At 41.4% G+C, this 19,450-nt stretch overlaps 1 protein-coding gene across 5 annotated transcripts in view; it reads left to right on the top strand.

Annotated features, from left to right (window-relative positions):
- Window positions 1-19,450, top strand: part of LMO3 (LIM domain only 3) — a 64,713-nt gene that overhangs the window by 2,235 nt on the left and 43,028 nt on the right. The window contains exons 1-3 of one of the 5 annotated variants that reach the window (XM_064654382.1): window positions 870-1,056; window positions 1,274-1,339; window positions 8,888-9,101. In XM_064654382.1, the coding sequence (XP_064510452.1) occupies window positions 8,896-9,101 (206 nt within the window). In that variant the 5' untranslated portion in view covers window positions 870-1,056; window positions 1,274-1,339; window positions 8,888-8,895. Of the gene's footprint in view, window positions 1-869; window positions 1,340-2,201; window positions 2,430-8,887; window positions 9,102-19,450 lie in introns of those variants that run through there. The other 4 variants (XM_064654383.1, XM_064654381.1, XM_064654380.1 and 1 more) reach the window with 4 other exon arrangements.

The following is a 19,450-nucleotide window of genomic DNA, read 5'->3' as shown; positions in this document are numbered from 1 at the left end:
CTCTACCTCTTGTGTGTTTGCATGTCTGTCTGTCTCGTGGTCAAGGGTGTTCAACACCTATAACACCCCCGTGTCTATTTTTTCCCCCCTCCAGCACTAGGTAGAGAGAATAAGGATCTGTCTTCAGCTCCTGGGACGAGGATGCTGTAGGGGGGAGACTGCTTGGCTTCCTTCAGCACTCAGCGTCAATAGTGCAGTGAGGGGGGTGACATGTGGCAAGCGGGGCCCGGGGGGTGGCCGGGCTGGGGACCGCGCCGAGGAGCGGGAAACTTTCACGCCGGAGTTTCCACTGCTTTCTGAGCAGCTCAGATCTAAGCACGGAGAGAGGCAAAGTTTTCACCTTCAGGGATTTTTCTCATTACTCATTAATAGAGAGATATGCATCTTGCTTTTTTTTTTTTTTTTTTTTTTTTTTTTTTTTTTTTTTTTGCGTGGGCAACTTATGGTTTTGTTTAAGCAAAGTATTTTGGGAGGAGTGATGGTGGGGGGGGGGGGGGGGCGCGACGTTCCCCTGTTTCCTCGGGTCTGCTTCTGGAGCACTCTGTGGGAAGGTGATCCTGAGCCGCTTCAGTAGAGGTCACTTGTGTGTTCGTGTGTGTGTGTCCCTGGTGTTTGTGTCTAGCATATGCATGTGGTTTTGCTGACTGCACTTGCAGGCTTGTAAATTTTCACCATGGGAAATTACCAACAAAGCCCAATCTGTCTCCTGGCTGCTTTGCACTTTCCGAGGGCGGCTGTACTTGAGCGAGCTGCAGAACGAGAGAGAAAGCGAGAGGGAGAGAGAGAGGGAGAGAGAGAGAAAGGGGGAGTTGGGAGGGGGGAGGGGGGAGAGGCAGGGTGGGTGGGTGGGTGGAGGGGGAGAGAGGTAAATAGCCTTAAATCGGAAGGGAGCTGCTTCTCTGTGGTCTTCCACAAGAGCTGTCTGGGCTCTGCTGGCTCAGTAATAACTGAGTGACCTTTTCTTTTGCTGTATTATGTCTGGCTGGTAAGGGATTGCATTTTGCAGCTGATAAAGCCCTGACTTCATTCAACTCGGCTCCTCACACGCTGCTTTAGGTAAGTTGTCTTCAGCCAGGACGGAGACAGACAGCCTTGGACTGCAAGATACTAAAAGGAGGACACCTGTAGCTCGGATGCGGTCAACACAATTACTTGGCGGATCCTTGAGGACCTCATTATTTTAAACTTAAAGAATAGCGATCTCCCTCCCCATCTCTCCCACCCCCTCTTTATTTTTTTCCCCAAACAATGCTTCTTTTTGACCTTTTCCAAGGAGAAGAGCTACAAAGCAGCCACTGTGCTTATTGAACTGCCTCCCCTGTATCGCTTAATTGAGAAGGTAAGTGAGGCAACTGTGTACATAAGCTTTGGGTCATTTGTGTATGTGTGTCTGCATCACTCTCTCTCTCTCCCTCTCTCTCTGAGTCATAAGCCGGGGCTGCAATACACACACACACATCTCTGCACTGCAACTTTCACTCAAGCTGCAGCTCTGCTGAGACTGTTTTGTTTAAATCATGTGAGGCTTCATTATTTTTATGATGAGACATGAAATACATGCAAGCGGAGGATGCTGAGCGAAACCCATCCGACTGTATGTCTCGAGGAATAGCAGTCAAAGTTAACAATGAATTGCAGCCCCACCACCACCCCCCTCCCCGTTATTATTGTTATTATTATTCTTGCTTCTTCCAGAGCTTCTCGAAACGTGCTCTCAATTATCAAGGGAGTCGGTTAATTTCCCACTCCCCGGCTTTAATCCACAAGCCTCCCCGTACAGCAGTTTAATTTGCAACTGGTTCGGTGCAGGGTTAACCCTTTGGGCAGAGAGGAGGCAGGAGCGGGGCGGGGAGCCCCGGGGGGCGCAGAGCGGGCCGGGGGCGGTGGGGACGCGCTCCGGCCGCGGGGTCCGTGCTCACGCATCCTCCGCCTCCCGGACCGGCGGGAGGGAAGGGCAGCCAGGCTGGCGTTATGAAGCAGCGCTTCTGTCTGCGAGCATTCCTCTTTTTTTTCCCTCTTCCCCCCCCCTTCCCGCTCTCCCTTCGCACCGAGCGCGATACGGTATGCGAACGCCGCATGTGACAGTTTAATCAAACCCATTTGTTACAACAAAGCTAAGAGACCGCTGGGATTATAGGCTTACGGGCAGAGTTAGGGGAGCATGTGGCTTTGTCGCTCGCCATCGCCGTGCGGGGCCGGCGGCTCCGGGTGTGCCGTCCCCGTCCCCCCCCCCCCCCGCCCTATTCCCATCCCCATCCCCATCCCCATCCCCGCCGCCCCCCGCCCCCGCTGCGGCGCGCCGCGCTCCCGCTCACTTGACCCGAGCCGAGGAAGCACTTGCTACTTTTGCCGGGATTTGGTGCTTCAATGAGAAGGAGCTCTCCAGGCGCCCGTAAATCAACTCATGCAGAAAAAGGAGAAAAGTTTTGGTAAGGCGGCGGTCCCCGGCGCTGGCGCGCAGCGAGCGCAGCGGGTGCGCTCCCGGGGGGAGGCGGGGGGTCCTCCTTCCCTTTCCATCCTCAATGCGCTGCCGTAGCGAGCGGCTGTGTCGGCGTGTGCTCTGAAGAGACGCAAAATACCTCTTCCTAGGACAGCTCCGTAGGACCGCTCTTTAAACCAATTCGTTTTGCTCGGTGCAACAAACATCGGGACGTGCTTTCCCCGACACCTCCCTCTCCCCATCCTTGTGATGCTCGGGAAGGAATTGGCATAAAAGGCTTGAGCGTCTAACTCCAAAAAGGGATTCTTTGTTGTGGAGTATATGTTTCTTATTTATTTTTTTTATTTTGCATGTGAGCTGCATCAAAATTGAACTCAGTCTTGCAAATCTCTTGTTGGCCTTTGCCAAGCACTAGCACTTTGCTGCCATGGTAACTGTAATTAAACTGATAAGAGTGGAAAAATGTCAGTATCTCTGAGCCTTGCAGCTGCATTGGAGAAAAAGAGAATCAAATTGGTTCCCAGCACCACTGCTCTAAAAAAAGGAGGAGGAGGGGGTTGGCTGGGGGAGAGAGATGGGGGGACACGCCAGGGGTAGGAACATAGCTAAGCAGCTCCGGTCCCTGAGATCTGGGTACATCTATTTGCCGTGTTGTCCCTTAGGGGGCTACAGCCTGCAGGGATGCTCTGGGCCAGTGAACAGAGAGAAACAAGCTTTTAGGCCCAATCTAGCTTTCAAAAAGAGAAGGGGAAAGAAGAAGAGAAATCTTTTGTTTGGTGTCTCTTGGCAATCGACTAGCCATGTTGGCCAAATTCTTTTAATCTGTATCACTGCTCCCAGCTGTGGGACTGCATTCCCATTTTTATTTTTTGCCTAACCTCTTCCCCTTTCTTTTCTTTTTTTTCCATCTCCCCCTTTCCAATCCATGTCCTTTATTTAAAAAAAAAAAAAAAGAAAAAAAATCAAAAAATAGAGCAAAAAGCAGATTCCTCTGTAGAAGAAGGGGCAGGAGGGGAAGTTTAGTTATATATCATGGAAAATTAACTGAAAAGTATACAGAAGAGACTATATTCAAAGCACTAAAATCCTTACTTTTATTTTTTTTAAAAAACCCCGAGTGTTATGGAGTTGCGGTTACTTTGTTGTGTTAACTACAGAAGCTGAGACTGTGCGGATGAATGGCACAGAACAAGAGAGCATAATGGAGGCAATCAACCGTTAGGCTGGTTCACAATGCAATCCAGGCAATTAAAAGCTCACCAGAGTTTAAATGAAATGGTTCCACTTATTTCTGTGCACCACACTGCACAGGCTATTATTTATGTCTCTTTTTTTAATTATGATTTCCCTTAAACTGTCAAATAACTCAGAATAGCAGGGTCTCGGAGGCAATAAGAATTTTCCACAGAACAATTTACATGCCAATCTAAAACTAGTTACGACTCCTGATGTGCTACATGCGAGTTCTGAAATGTTTCTTAGCTTCTGAAACCTTTACTTTTTTTCTTTTAAGTCTCTGTGTGTATTGTCCTAAATTATTGGCGCTCTGAATGCTTGTAGAATGAAGCTACAAAGTGGGAAAGCATCAGAAAAGTATTCTTTTTATCTTCACTAGCCCTCTAACTCTCTCCTTGACTGCATGTTTTCTGTCAGTTTGCTGTCTTCTAAAGACTGATGCAGCAATACTAAATTTGCTGCAAACTGATTTTATTGTTTTTCTAAATAGAAGCAAGTTTTCCTTTCTTGCTGTATGTACTACGGTCTTTGGTAGAAGTGCATGCATGCCTCCGAGAAAGGGGGGAAGAGTGATCTTTAAAAGTTTGTAAGTGATCCAGCGCATAATGATATCTAACTCTTCCTCCCAAAACCCGTCTGTACCGCAAATCAGAGACTGAGTTCTGTGTGTCTTGTGCCACACTCGGCACCATCAGGGACTAATCCTGCTTACAGATGCTTCTAAATCACTAACAAAATACGGTTCATTATGTGAAATCTTCACTCCCTTTCATTTCTGAGGAGGGTGATGATTTGAGTGAAACGGATTTTTGTTTCTCTGCTTTTCTTCAGGAGCCTATCCTTTCCTCTTTATTATGAAATCATACTTACAAATCAATTGACAGTGTTTCAACATACTGTAATAACAATAAACAGGGATGGGAGTCCATTGCATCGAACTTATTTGGAGAGATGGAAAGAAATCCTGAAAACCTGCAAGTCAGGTTGTTAAGTTCTCCCTTCAGAAATCCTAAAGGTGCTGGATGGGGATGAAGAAGTCTTATTCCTGACACAGCTCTGCAGTTTATGTGCAGTATCTTGGGGACTGGAGGTGGAGGAAGAGAGGGGATGGAGGGAAGGATACAGGAAGCCCTTGAAAGCATATTGGGGTGAAATAAAAAGGGTTTGTTTGACAGTGACAGACTAGGCACTGAAATTTCTCTGTTCTGAGAACAGATCTGCTCTGTGATGCAGAGCATTGGTAGGACTCTGCAGAACTGAAGGGAAAGCTGGGTTTGATTTTCTTTTTTTTTTGTTTCTTTTTTTTTTTTTACAGCCTGGGTGTAGTATGATGTCTTGAAAGTGCTCCATAAGCTCTGCTTTCCTGAGGGAGGGGGAGAGGAGGGCAAACAGGCAGCAGTGCTGTGTACTGCTACCTGACATTTCTGCGGGGAGCAGTTTCAGTGGTTTTTTGGGTGCTGTCAGCCTCTGAAAGGGTCCTTCCTGTGTCCTAAGAAATAAATGAGTACTTAAATGGCAGCCTGTGAAAAGCTGGCTGACAGAAAGCTGCAGGTATTCTTATTGCCAAATTAAGAGAGAGCTAAAAATACACGAGTGCATATCTGAAAAGTACAACTGCATTGGAGATCTTATGGGAATGTTAAAGGGAAGAGAGATGGTCTGTGAGGTGATCTGTTCATACAGTACAGAAAAAAATGTAATAAAATGTTCTGTTATCAAAATTAAGTGATTTAAACAGGGCATGTGAAGAAAAGGACTTTTGCAAATTTGGAGATATGTCAAGCACTTCATGACTTCATTTTGTTTAGAACCTTTCTATGCTTCAAAAAAAGAGTAACTTTTTTTATGGTGAGCAGTAGTTTGGGGATTTATTTTTTTTTACTTTATTAAAATAGAAGCAGCTTCATTGCAAGTAAAGTGCAAAAAGATCAGATCTATCAGAGGAGAAAAGCATTCCTTCCCTCCAAAAGCTGCTGCAGATTGAATCCCTAATCTGAACATGCTACCAGTGGGATGTCAGCACCACCTTCTCTCTCTGCCTCAGGAAAACAGACATGCAGGATTGCAAACATTACTTCCGTGGGGTGTCTGACCCTTTCCACTTGTCTCTACAAGAAAGATTTGGGCTGACCAACATGAATGACAAGGCTCTGTCTACTTTCCTCATGTAGCAAATATCTCAAAAGCTGTGCAGGGTATATGCAAGCTGCAGTTTTCTTTGTAATACAATAACCTCATGTTTGCAGCGTATACCTTGGGAATTATCAGGCTTGATTACTGCAATCTGCTCAGATATTCACTTGTTTGGCTGTGTTTCTGTGGCATCTTGTTCCCTTCAGACAGTGCAGGACAGATCAGCCTGGATCAGAGACTGTCAGCTTCCACTCTCTAACCCGCTTCCTTATCAGGCAACAAAATTTTTACATTAAGATTTTTTCTTTAAAGCCTTTAACTGTGTTAACTCCTAGTTTATTCTGGTTTCCCTCGAGCTAAAGATTAAAGTCCTAGAACAGCCCTTCATGCTTCTGAACTTTTTACAGAGTTCCAAGAAGTTTATACAAATTGTGGCTGATTTTATGCATTTGTCCTTTACATGGCCAAAGAGAGGGACTGGGGATAAGCCTGTTGTTGTGGATATACATTACTGTGATAAGCAACACTGCAGATTAAGGCTTTTTGACCAGGTGATGATATTAGAGTTTCAGCAGGACTTCTCTTTACAGTCTGGTATAGGTTTCTTACCAAAAATCTCTGATGTTTTCATTGCTTTTAGTCATTTGCAGTCATGTTATTTTGGTGCTTTATGTATGTACCCTGGATTAAGGGGAGTCAGCTGTCAACTGAAAATACAGTAAAGGCTCAGCCTTTGTTTCATGGTGCTTTCTCAAGAGGAGATGTGTGTATTCATTCCCAGATTTGCCACAGACTCTCAGTGGAGTCCTGTGCAGGTCGCTGGATCTCATCCTCCCCCTTGCGACTGAAAAAACAGATTTTGGGAGTCTGTAAGTGGTGTAGGAGCTGTGACAGCAGCGTCAGCTGGGGAGTAGTGGGAAGGCAGCAATGACCATTTTTATGCTTCTGGATAGAAAAATACAGACCTTACACTTTTGTCACGAGCTTTAGATGTTATGCAGCAGCACTGCCACGGTACTTTGGGTTCCCATTCACAGAACTGTCTGACACAACCCAACAGCGAATCCAACAGATCTGTGTGTCGCTCCAAGATGTGTAATAGATGGCACTGCAAAGAGGGGAGTGAGGCTGCTGTGCTTGCAGGTTGCAATAAGAATCACTGGTTTTAATTCAGTGATCAGCTTTGCAGGTGGAACTTAGGAGTTCAGCTTGGGAACGCTGGAAAGTCACTTAACGGGCTCTAGAGTCGCTGCGGTCCACATGGATTCCCTGTGTTCTGTGCGTGCCCGTGTGGAGATCCCTGGGATGCCTCAGCTGGCACAGTATTTAGCCTCTTGTCTTTGAAGCGTTAATATCCACAAAGGCACACTCTACCATTGCCACGAAGGTTACGCTGGCTTTCGTGGTTTTTTTTTCCTGGGAGAGCTTTTAAAAAAAGCAAGCAAACAAAACAAAACCCAACCCCCAAGTTGTTCCTGTTCTAGCTCCCTGAGCCTGCCTGTCTGTAGTGGTGTGTTACAGCACCAGCCAAAGTCTGCTGACAGGAGCTGGGACTGTAAACCTTTCTTAACAGTAGGTAGTAGAGCATTCTTGATGAGGAGCTCTTGAATTTGCTTTTCTTTGTTGTGAGACTTTATGACTTTTCCCAGTCTCTGCATGATAACAGGGTTCCATACCCTGAATGATGGAGTAGGATTTGCTTGTTGGCAACAGCATTTGTTCCCCAGTCTTGACAAATTCTGATTGTAATATTCAGATACATGCTAATGAACAGTATCTTTTTTAAGTTACGTCTCTGGCTTTAAAACAGTGAGATAACCTAATAGTCAAACAGCTTGTCGGTTCTTCCCTTCTCTCAGGTGCCTGTTTTATGTCCAATAAAATATCCACAGGGCTATGATTTTGCTTATTCTAAGAAGTAACTTTCAGAGAATTGCTCTGAGTGCAATGGGATGGGAGTTCATGCAACTAACCGGGAAAGACCAGTCTGTAAGCACTTTGGGGCAGTGACCTCTCCCCATTTGCTGTAAAACTGAGGGCAATTGATTTTTGAATAGATCCCTAGAAGCTGGCTGTGTTGCTCTGAGTAACACAGCTCAACTAACTGTGTTTCACTTTTACCAGTTCTGTCTATTGAACAATGTTTCGGGTGTTTGAATTTTTTTTTTTAAATGCTCTCTGCTGTTACATCAAAAGATGTATATATACTTAATGGACACTACTGTACTCCCTGTACCAAACCAACTGTTGGCTAAAATTGGGATTGGAAAGTGGGATAGTGGGGTTTTTTTGCTTGGGGATTTTTGGGGTTTTTTTATTTGCTTGGTTTTGCTGGTTTTTTAATTATTATTATTTTTAATTTTTTTTTTCTTGACGAACTAGAAACTCTCCGACTTCATGCAGGTTATTTAAAATCAGATTTTTCAGAAGGTCTTTACACTGCAAGTTGTAAATACAAGGCTGCTACTGATGTGCCTGGAAATCTCATCACTTCGTTAATGTTTCTAATAAGACTTGAAATCTTAAAAAAATAAAACATCCCCCCACCAGCATCAAAATTTCTATGTCAAACCTCCCCGAAACTCTGTCCCTGTGCCTCTAAAATCTTCAGTCCTTTCTTCTTTAGAATCTGGAGTGGTTTTATATTTATAAAGATAGTGAAAATAAGTCCAAATATGTGGATTTAGCTGTGTTTGCCATCATAGATATGCTGTTTATTTGAATTTTGTGTTGCTACATATTGGATACTTTGGCTGAAAGTGGATGACTTTTCAACCGAACTTTTTTAATATTTCATTTTAATTTTTTTAATCTTATTTCTTTTCAGCAAAGAGACCAGGTAAATGAGGTGTTAAAGAGAAGCTGTGGAACTTAGAGTAATGGAAGTTTCTGCTCTCAAATTTATCTTAGCATTGTTTTCAGCTTGCTGTGGACTATCTATGTTATTTTATCCTATCTACGCTGTTGCCTTTTAAATGAAGGGGGCGTAGGGGGAGCAGCGAGATGGAGGAAGAAAAGAGCAAGAGTTTTTCTTCTTCAGAGAATATCTATTTTCACCCTTGTCTTATTGTGTTTCAGGTATACAAATGCTCTCAGTCCAGCCAGACACCAAGCCGAAAGGTTGTGCTGGCTGCAACCGTAAGATTAAAGACCGATATCTTCTAAAGGCCCTGGACAAATATTGGCATGAGGACTGCCTGAAATGTGCCTGCTGTGACTGTCGCCTGGGGGAGGTGGGCTCTACCTTGTACACCAAAGCCAACCTTATCCTTTGTCGCAGAGACTATCTGAGGTAGGTCACGTCCTTCTTCCGTTCGCCGGCAAACTTGGAAAATCTGTTCAGTCCTTCCTACGTAGCTGGTGTTGCGTAAGCGGCGCTCGAGGGCTGCAAGGCTGGAGTATGTGTGGAGGATGAGGAAACAAATACTGAAACACGGAGACAAAATTAAAATCTGAATCAGAAAGCACGTGTAACTAGGTTGTGCCAGAGGCTGCCAGGTTTCTGATGCCAGTACTGGTGTCCTGTGCTCTCATGCAGAAGAGAGTAAATCCCTCCATGATTCCCACAGCACTGTGCTCCTGGGGAGACAGTGGTCTCCTCCTCCTCCTCCTGGCAGCACAGTGGTGGCCAGGTATATCAGCCTGAAACCACATGTGTGGTTTTCACCCACCTTCAGTGCAGGGTTTGAACTCTGTCAGTGAGGAGTGTTTCACCTGTCTTCGCTTTGTTTGCAAAGGGGTTTCATTTGTGGCTCTCAAAGCTTTTTTGAACGTTGCCCTTCAGCTGTTAGCAGCTGGACCAAGATGACCAGCTATCTTCCCTGTGCTTAAAAATCATGTGTCTAGTAAGCTCCAATCCACTTTGCTCATTTAACTTAACTTCATGTCCTGGGTGGGATGCTGGCTGACCTGTTGCCACTTGCAGCAAATTGTCACCTGATTTTCTGTCGCCTTGTTTGCTTGTGGACCCACATCCTCAAAAGTATCTGAGGAATAACTCATAGCAAAGTACTGATGATCAGCACCAGGTTAGTTTATCTGCAGAGCACATGTCAATAAATAGGGCTACTTTGCAGGAGCCAAGTTTAATCAGCAAGTTTAGTCTCCCTGGGCTCTTAACAGTAAATAGAGAGAAAAGGCTCCTCTGGGGTGATTCTGAGCACCTATTTCCCATAGTAGTACCTCTCCTCCATTCCCTGTAGAGGGGGACTAATGAGACTAGCTGCTCCAGGCTAAGGTGAACTTCTGGGAATATTTCCCCTGCCCCTTTAGAGAAACCTTTTCCTTTTAAAGGGACGTTGAAGTCAGTAATACATTGGGGAAAAATTAAAATTCTTTTTGAATGTGTTAGCTTACAAGTTCAGCTTAAGTACAGGTGCCAAATAGAAGGTTCCCACACACTGATCAGTTCCCAAATTCTACAGCATGGGTAGGTTGGAACAGGAATCAAGACTAAAGCATTAACTGTTGGTACTCTGGCTGTCCACGGTAACAATCTCTTTTTGTCTAGAGTGGAACAAAAACCTTCACAAACGTGCTGTGCATTTGTTGAGCTGGGGCTGCAAGGGCAGATCAGCTTCTTCAGACATGGGCTTAGATTGCTTAGTGGTAAAAGTACTCTGCTACCTCTTAAAGCTCTGAACTGAACCCACAAAAGAGTGCAGAGAATTTAGTGTAGAGTCTGCATCTTAAGGCCATTGTGTTAAAGCTGCCAAAGTAGTACGTAATAAAACCCCACTTTTAAAAACTGTTGGGAACAGAAAGGAATTGTTATATGTGAACCTGGGTCCCTTGTGATCTTAAAGTGAACGTGTATAGAGAAGGGTTGGAACAGCTTTCTGGGGCAGGGGGGAAGTAGCATCCCAATTTTTAAAACTCATTTTAAGAATCCTTATACAACAAACGCCTGCAGGAGCGACAAAACTCTGCTCTGGGTGTTTGATCTGAGTTCCAAATTTACTGGAGACTTTGAACTTACTGAATCTCCCAAGTGCTAGCGTAGCTGATCTAATGTTTTAAAATCAAATGTTTAAAATCAAAACCAAAATTATCTAGTAGTGGAGATATGAGCAAAGCATTTCCCCAACACAGATGCACATATACACACTGTTGGTCTCTGGTCTTTGAAGGTTTAACAGGAGTAAATATTTTGCTAATAGATTGTTAAAATTCATGCTAAGCAATTCAGAGAAAGGAGACTGTATTTCTTTTATCTGTCATGACCACATTCAAGATTGGTGTTTCAGTCATTTCTTCAGAAACAACACCTTTCATTTTGTACCAGTGAAACCAGGATACATGAGAAATTCTGTAGTCGGTTTTAAGATGTTTCTGGTTTTTGTCTCTTGATTTATCAAGTCTTAATGAAGCTCTTTTGTCACAAACTTTTTTTTTTTTTTAGTAATACTTTTGAGTGCATAGATTTAAACTAGGTATTTACACTAAACTTCAAACTGATGCACTTAAGGTAATTGCAGATAGTCATTTGCCTCATTGCATCTTATCTACTTAGTTATGCAGTGAACCTATAAAAGTGATCTTTTTAATGCTAATGTAGAAACTAGTTAAATTTTCTTTAGCTTTGTAGTCAAATAAGCTTTCACATTTAGCAACACACTTGATATAAATTTAAGGAACAAATTGCATTGTACTAATGATCAGATTAGGGTTTGATTATGGTTTCATACTATCCTCTTAGTTTTTTGGGTTTTTTTCTTTTTAACCATAAAGGGAATCTTTGCTACGTATAAAACAGTTCTGGCTTCCTATTAATTTATGTGGTGCCCTCTAGAGGATATGGGGCTTGAACAATACTATAAAGAGTAAAATTGCTTATTAACTTGTCTCTCAGTGTTCATTATGCCTTTCAATAAGAGAGCCATTCTACAGATGCTACAAGCAATAATGTAGCCAGTTTGGGTGCTTTAACATTCATGTTTAAATTCATAAACTGTGTGATTGCGTCTTTGCCTGCTTGCAAAAATACTTCCAGTATCTTTCATTTAGAGATGCCTGCCAAAAAAACTAAGCCCTCCCTCAGCCCTGATGCACGCACTTGTGTTGCAGTTGAGCCCTGAGGTACCCACTTTGAGCTTCTTATAAATACTCCGTATCTTCAGAACTTCAAAACTCGCTTTGCTTTAGCTCTCTCCTTTGGTAAAATTAGTTAATTATACTATATTAAAATCTTTTTCTCTGGATTGGGAGGGATTGAGGGGATGGAAGGAATCTTTAATGAGGTAACGAGCTTGGAAGATGCTTTGGGTGTGAAAGGCTTTACCCTGGAATCTGATTCATGTGAGGCACTCCAGTGGTTTCGGTGGTGGCGTAGGACACCAAGGGTATTAGGGTGGCTGCAGCAGAAATGAACTCCATTTTGTTAACGAGGATGAGAACTGACTTGAGTAAAGAAAGGGCTCAATGTTAGAAGTAACACACTCGGTGAAAATGATATGCAGAGTATAATTCCCCTGCAGGCTTCTGTCTTCTGCTTATACACTCTTGGGTTAGAAAGTGAAGACTTAATTTAAGGAACTTAGGTTTACGCCAATATTTCAAGTCCATTTACAGTAAGTGAAATATGCAAGAACTTTTTTTTCCCCCTTTTTTCCCTCCAGAGCTGTATGGTGACATCTTAATGTATCAGCCTATCCTGCTCAGTCCTCTCTTCTGACTGGCAGCCTGTCCATTTACAAGCACAATATTCCCTTTGAAATCTGTCATTACTGCCATTAATGACCAGTCATTATGTTAACAGCCCTTGGGCTGTTAACATGTCAAACTGGTTGTTAACTGGAATGTTATTACTTATTTAAACCGCAGGTATGACTTGTGTGAAATGTGCTTTGGTTGCGCATTCTGGGGCTGCTCCTGCTCAAAACAATAGGGAAACAGTGGAGCGTTTGCCTTTGGGGTGCCAAGGGATTTGCTCTCTGTTCCATCTGCTCGTTTGATTTCTGCATATTTGTGGAGGTCCTCCTACCCCTGGGCAGCCTCCTAATTTCAGGTGCGACCGCGTGCAGATCCTGTCTCTCAGCCTCACCCGCACATGGGCGGCCGTGGATGTCTCCAGATGCACGGCAGTGCCTGCTGCACGTTCGAGATTAATATCTGGCCCCTGGAAGTGTAAAATGAAAGCCCGACAATTACACGTAACTCGGTTGTATTAAATAATGAGCTTCCTCGGATGCAGCAAAAATATGAAAGTACAGCTGTGCTAAGCTAGTTGCAATGTAGGTCAATCACCCTTTTCACTTAGGTTTTTAACTACGCAAACCCCGCTGAGCGACCAATGACTACAAAGTGCTGTTTCATTCCTATTTAATTTTGGCAGCATTTTACTGAAGAGCAGGCATTCATGCAGCTAAATTATCTCCGCCGTTTCTGGTTTTAACTCCAGCTCCATGACACTAAATGTTGGAGTGCATATCTCTTAGTAAACACAAAGAATATGGCTTCTGATTTTTTTATTTTTTTTTCCAAATCCCTCTCTCAACATGGAAATTGAATTAGAACTTTTATTACTTTTTGCATAATTTCCCTAGCCAGGCACGCAAGATCATAGGCAAAGGATTAACAAAACTAATATATTGGGGTGGAATTTTTGCCCTTAAACACATCTAGACCCTGATTGAGGATGGGGAAGATGATGACACAAAAGGTTGCCCCTCTCCCCCCCAACCTTGGTATTGATTTTGTTTGTAAATATACTGCAGACTTTAAAAGTACAGTTGAACAGCTATAAAAATGAGGACATTAGTATTCCTGAAAGAAGGGACAGATCATATGGGTGTTGTGGTTTTTTTTTTTTCTCTTCCCTACTCACTGATGGGAATGCTTGAAAAACCTTAGGAAAGCCAAGTTTTTAAAACTGGATATTGAATGAGATTTTGTGAATGATGAGACATGACTCCAGAAAGTAAAGCGTTCGACCGTAAGCGTTACAAAGATGCCGCCTCCATAAAATATTTAGCTTTTGAAGGCTAGACTGAAAAAAGTAGAGTTTAGGACACAGCTTTTTCCTGTACAACTGCTTGCTCTCTAGAGGCAATTATTATTTAAAAAAATTGTTGTGTAAGAGTACTTGGAGAGACTTAAAATGTCTTGAGGCCTGGTGCCGATTAGCAGATCCCATTCCTCTCTCGTATCACGGAAAGTGTTGCAAACACCTAAGATATCATATTTCTTACATGTACATATAAATACTCTGTATGGATATTTTCATAGGTAGTGGGTTACATAGTGTTTTCAAAATGCCACCTCAGTATGCTTCTTCCCCAGTTTGCTTAAATAAGGGTAGACCTTTAAAGATTTAAGCACTCAAAGTTTTCAGGAATATTGAGGTATTTATGGAAGTGAGGCTTGAGAGCTCCACTTTCTTCCCTAAAGCTTTTTAGAACTGAACCCTTATTAATACACTAATATCCTTGTTGCAGTGCCTTGAAGTATTCAAGGGACATCTAGTTTGCAGGAATATGCCCCACAAATATTTTAAAATATATATATAAAAAAAAGTAGGTGTAGCAATTTATTTGTTCTAATTTTGCTGTGTGCGATGAACGTTCTTCTAAATTTACATAAATTGTATCACTTAGTATGTCTTGGGGGGCAGAAAAAAAAAGGCAAGAATACTTTCTTCCACTAATTGCCAAAGGTTTTGAAAACCTCCAAACACCATAACAGCTGTTGAAAGGATGAGGAGAGTGATGCACGTATGCACAGTTAATCCACCCAACTTGCGAAGAGTAATGCTTTTGATTTAGTTACACTCTGGCTAGTTTGGCTTGTTCTTATTTTAGTTTATCTGTGATAGCTTTTAATAAGAAACATTCAATTAAGCTGTTAAAATCGGTGTTTAAGTCATGTTGAAACGCTGTGAAATGTGTGTACTCAAGTTTGACGCTCTTCAGTGGTTCCATGTGTTTCCCTGTATCTGCTGGTATTTTTCTTCAGAGCTGCCAAATTTTTAATAATTGTGTTATTCTTAGTGGCTTAAAATACACAGTTTAATTTCCAAGAATGTGAATCTTCCCTCTTATAAGGCGTCTTGAAAACCAGGCGTTTCTCGTGTGTTGTCAAAATACCTCATTAATCCCCTGGAAACGTTCAAAGAATTTCAGGAGACTTTTCAGATGAAAGTACAGTGCCTCTTAAAGCCTGTCCTACAGCTCTTCATTACAGTGTGGTGTATTTTGATGGAAAATTATTTTACTACAAAGGTTTTATCAACACATAGCAGCTCAATGAAGCTTATTAAGAGCAGTGATTTTGGGGAGCCTGAGTAATTCTGCAGTGCCAGAGGATGGGATAACATTCTTGGTGAAAGAACACAGTTCTATAGGTCTGCTTAGTATTTTCTGTAATCTCTTTTAAAAGAAATGCAACTTTGTTGTTTCCTTCATTGCTAATTTTTTTTCTCAGAAGTGATTTTGTGACTAGTGCTTTTATGAAATATGTTTAAAATAATACCCATATTAAAGTTATTTACTTCAGGAATAAATATTATCATCTACATTTTGACATGTGATTTGATATCCAAGGTTTAATTGGATACTGTCTGCATTTTTGACCAGAAGCATACATGAAACAAAGCATCTATGTATAATGTAGTAGAAGAATAATTGGTACTAATTGCCTAACACAGAGATGCTTTTAAAAGTTCTGATTTCTGCTACATATTTGTTTGGGGTTTTTTTGTTCATTTATGTTTTTTTTAAGTTTAATTTGTTTGAAATTTCAATTTATTTGGGGGGATATTTTACCCAAAACTGAAAAATAACTCCCCAAGTCTCTACTATGTAATTAAAAGCAAAGGTCTGTTACTGAATTTGTTACTTGATATTTGCTTCAAGTCTTCAGAAAGCATATAGCATTCCTTCTTAATGTGAATGTTTGAATAACATTTAACAATCAAAATGGATAACACTGTTACACGTTTTTTCAGCCCTCCTGCCTTCAGAAATTGTTTTCTCTTTTGATTTCTCACTGAATTTCAACTTACTGAGGGTGGATTTTGAAATCAAAATACACAGTATGGAGTACTCAAATGTTTTCTAAAATGAAACTGGTCTTAACAATCACCATCCTTAAGAATCCATATTTTGGGAATACCTTACGAAATACATTGGTTTTTTGATGGATAACTTCCCAGTGGATTTCTTAGTATGGTAATGGATGACCTTTTAAATAAACCTAAGTAATAGTTACATGCCTTTTTTTTTTTTTCTGATCAAAATATGCTTGAACTTTCTAAGTTTTTTGGACACAAATATCTAAAGCAATGAGTCTACTGTCTCAAAAAGCTTTACATGTTTTACACCTCCTTCCCTGTAATGTAATTCTGGTACTGTTATTTTACACCTTCCTGAGGCTGCTTCTTGCCTATCCTGAATCAATGGGGCTTTCAACACTTGAGTCTCATCGTATCTACATTTAAAAATGGCTTTGGATATCAGTAGATTCATAATTTAAAAGGGTAAAAAGGCTGCTTAAGTCATCTCTAGAAATGTGCAGCTTTTTTAGCTGTATGTGTGAATCTATCAAATTATCATTTTATGTATAAATCACTCAAACAGCAGAAGTAGTAGTTCAGCCCAATTTGTTCTTTAGCAAGCCACGTATCAAAATGAAACAATATACAGCTCAGATACCTCACAAGCTCTCCATGCTGTGTCCTCTCTGCATATCTGCTTGGTATGATACTTACACGTATCTTTAGGTAGAAATCATGGTGGAATTCTGCATACCATCCTATCCAGGTACTTGCAAGACGACTGTGGTCCCCTAAAATCAGTTAAGACTGACTTTAAATGAATCCTAACAACTGAGCATCTTGACAGCCCCGTGGCAATCGGGCAGGGTTAGTTGCAGCCTTAATTTAAGCATGTGCTAAAATGCCGTGATGGAGTGCCGGCACAGCCAATTCACAATCCAGTCCCTGTCCCCACTTGACATCAGAACTGCAGCTACCAGCAACTGGAGAGCGTTTAACACCTATTTTTCCCAACTATTAACTGCAAAATATTTTCCTTTGGGATTAGAGTGAACCCTGTTTATCTGTTTTGTAAAAAAAAACACAGCGCAGGGCAACTTTTCACAAGCAGAAAATGACTGCTTTTTATGAAGAGTAGAGCACGTTCAGCTCTGGAATGATGTTCCTTGGGAAATCCTCCTGCAGGTTTTGAGTGAAGTGGCATTCTGCAGTAGTGGAATTTAAGCTTTCATCTTTTCTTTTGCAAAAATATCTTCTGTTGGCACATAGCAGACAAAAGCGATACTTGCTCAACACGCAAAGATAAAATTGTTTTGGAGGTGCAGGGAAGAGCAAAGAACATCAGGGATTTTGTTATATTTTTTCTACATTTGGGGTGGTGAGAATAAGCCAAATTATACATTTGGACATACTGTAAGCAATGGTATATTGGACTAATTAAGAAGACACTATACTACATCAGGTAGTAAATGTCCCCTTAAAGTGTTCAAAATGCTTGAGAATCTAACTTGATTTTTGTTCAAGACAAGCTTCCAACCATAAATATCAGCATATACAGTATCTCATGTTTTAGCTTAGTGGATGCTATTTATGATATTGTAACCCCGCATTGAACAGCATTATTTTTCCACCATGGGACAAAATAAATGTTATTTTTAGGTCATAATATTATTTCCTTGCAAATACTTTAAAGAGAAATATATATTAGAGAAAATTCGGAGAGTAAATACAGATTTAATAATTAATCCCATCTGTAAATGCATCCATTCTAAGAAACAGATCATTATATATCAACATTACTGTTGATCACCTTCTAAGGATAGTTTCAGTAACAATTGTTGAATTTGGTTTTGTCTTTTAGATAAATTTTAAGGAAGGATTTCTAGGTAGCAATAGTTTAAGTGAGTGACAGGCTGCAGATTAGGGATGGTAATAACAATTACAATCACTGTGAATTATTGTCTTATTACTCATCTTTTGTCACTGTGGTTGCTTCTACATTAATCTCGTTCTTTTCTGAAGTCAGGACCTTTCAGAGCTACTAGTTTTTCTCAAAATTTACATTAAAAATTAGGGGTTTTTTGTTTAAGACAACAGAAAATTTAAAATCTCATTTTCTCATAAAGAAACAAACTTCATTTCTCCCTTTCTAATTTGTGTTAAGCAAATTTTACACAGAATTCAGAAGTTTCTAGGACTTGAGATTTGGATTTACAAAAAAATCCCCAAAACTTTTCAAATATGTCTTTATAAACCTAGTGTGTCTGTCTGGCTTATACAAAGTGTCAAAGAAGTGGGAGGACAGTCTCAATAACAGGCTGCTCTGCACTAGTTTTTGCTGGCTTCCTTATTTAATCTGTAATCTGATACATTTAAGAACACTTTATACCAAAACAACATTAAATCTAATCCTACAAATGCATACTACACGCTTGACTTGATGTACCCTGAATAATCCTATTGAAAGGTATAGGGGCCTATTAATTTAGAAACATGCCTTGGTGAAGCCAAATATTTAAAATTGGAATGGTTTTACCTGCAAACCCATTTTGAATTGCTGTGTCCTTGTTTTTTGTGTGCTCCGTGCTGTGCAGCGATTACCACGACCCACAGCACGACATCCCTCCCTGGCCCCCTGGTCCAGGAAAACCTCAAACCCACAGCTCTGCTCCTGGCCAAGCACCTTGCTGCCGTTTCTAGGATGTCAATCAAAGTTTTGACACCTGTAACAACCTTGCCCTGTTTCTCTCTGACAGAAAGGATGGTTATTTGTATGCTAATCCTACATACCACTACCCCAAACCAAACTGCTGGTGGATGATTTAAGGGTCTAAATCTAGGCTTGCCTCTACAACCCACTTTGCAGCTCGTGGGCTCTGCTCTCCACAGTTTTCCTGGGAGACAGCAGTAGGAAGTGGGACAAAACTTTGTTAAAAAGCCCAGCGATTTTGTGTTGATGTTCGCGAATCTTGGGTTCTCAGTTCCCTTTCTCTTCATGCTCCAAAATTGTGCTAATGAACCTGTCCTGTGTACTTAGCAGCTTCAGGCTTCTAGAAGGATGTGTTCATTTTTATTAAGGTACTGCATTCATGCATTTTTATGCTCCATATAGTAATAAAAAAAAATAAAAATTAAAAATCGGTATGACATTGAATACTTATAACAGGGGGCACTAAAAAGTAAATTAAAATGTATTCTTTCTGCTCAGAATTTCACTTACTTAAACAATCTTAAAACCTAGAGGAAGTGCTGCACACACTGCAGCAAATGTGCTGGTTTTAATGAGCCTGGCTGTGCTCTGAAGTTAGCCAAGAGCACTTCCCCCAGCACCTCCTTACTTAATTCAATCATAATGCGGAGTGAATTGCTGGGAAGAGAGTCAGTGAGCAAAACTAAGAGAAAAGACTTCTTCACGAGCACACATCCAACTGTGGGTGTCTTCTGTGCTCTTCCTGACGTGTCCCAGACTCTCTGTCTCCAGGTGCAGCACAGCCCGAGCATTTTCCTGTAATCCTCATAACAGCATCTTACTTACTCTCCCTATTCCTTGTAGGTTCTCATCTGATAATTATAGGTAAAATATACTTGTATGTTTTGTAGGAGAACACCTGAAATGTAGGTGGTAGAACTCATTGCAAACTCTTTAATGA

The sequence above is a fragment of the Pseudopipra pipra genome, chromosome 5 (genome assembly GCF_036250125.1).
Source record: "Pseudopipra pipra isolate bDixPip1 chromosome 5, bDixPip1.hap1, whole genome shotgun sequence".
In the NCBI taxonomy this organism is placed as follows: Eukaryota; Metazoa; Chordata; class Aves; order Passeriformes; family Pipridae; genus Pseudopipra; species Pseudopipra pipra.
Note: the sequence above shows the minus strand (reverse complement) of the source record. Positions and strands in the feature narration are given on the sequence as shown.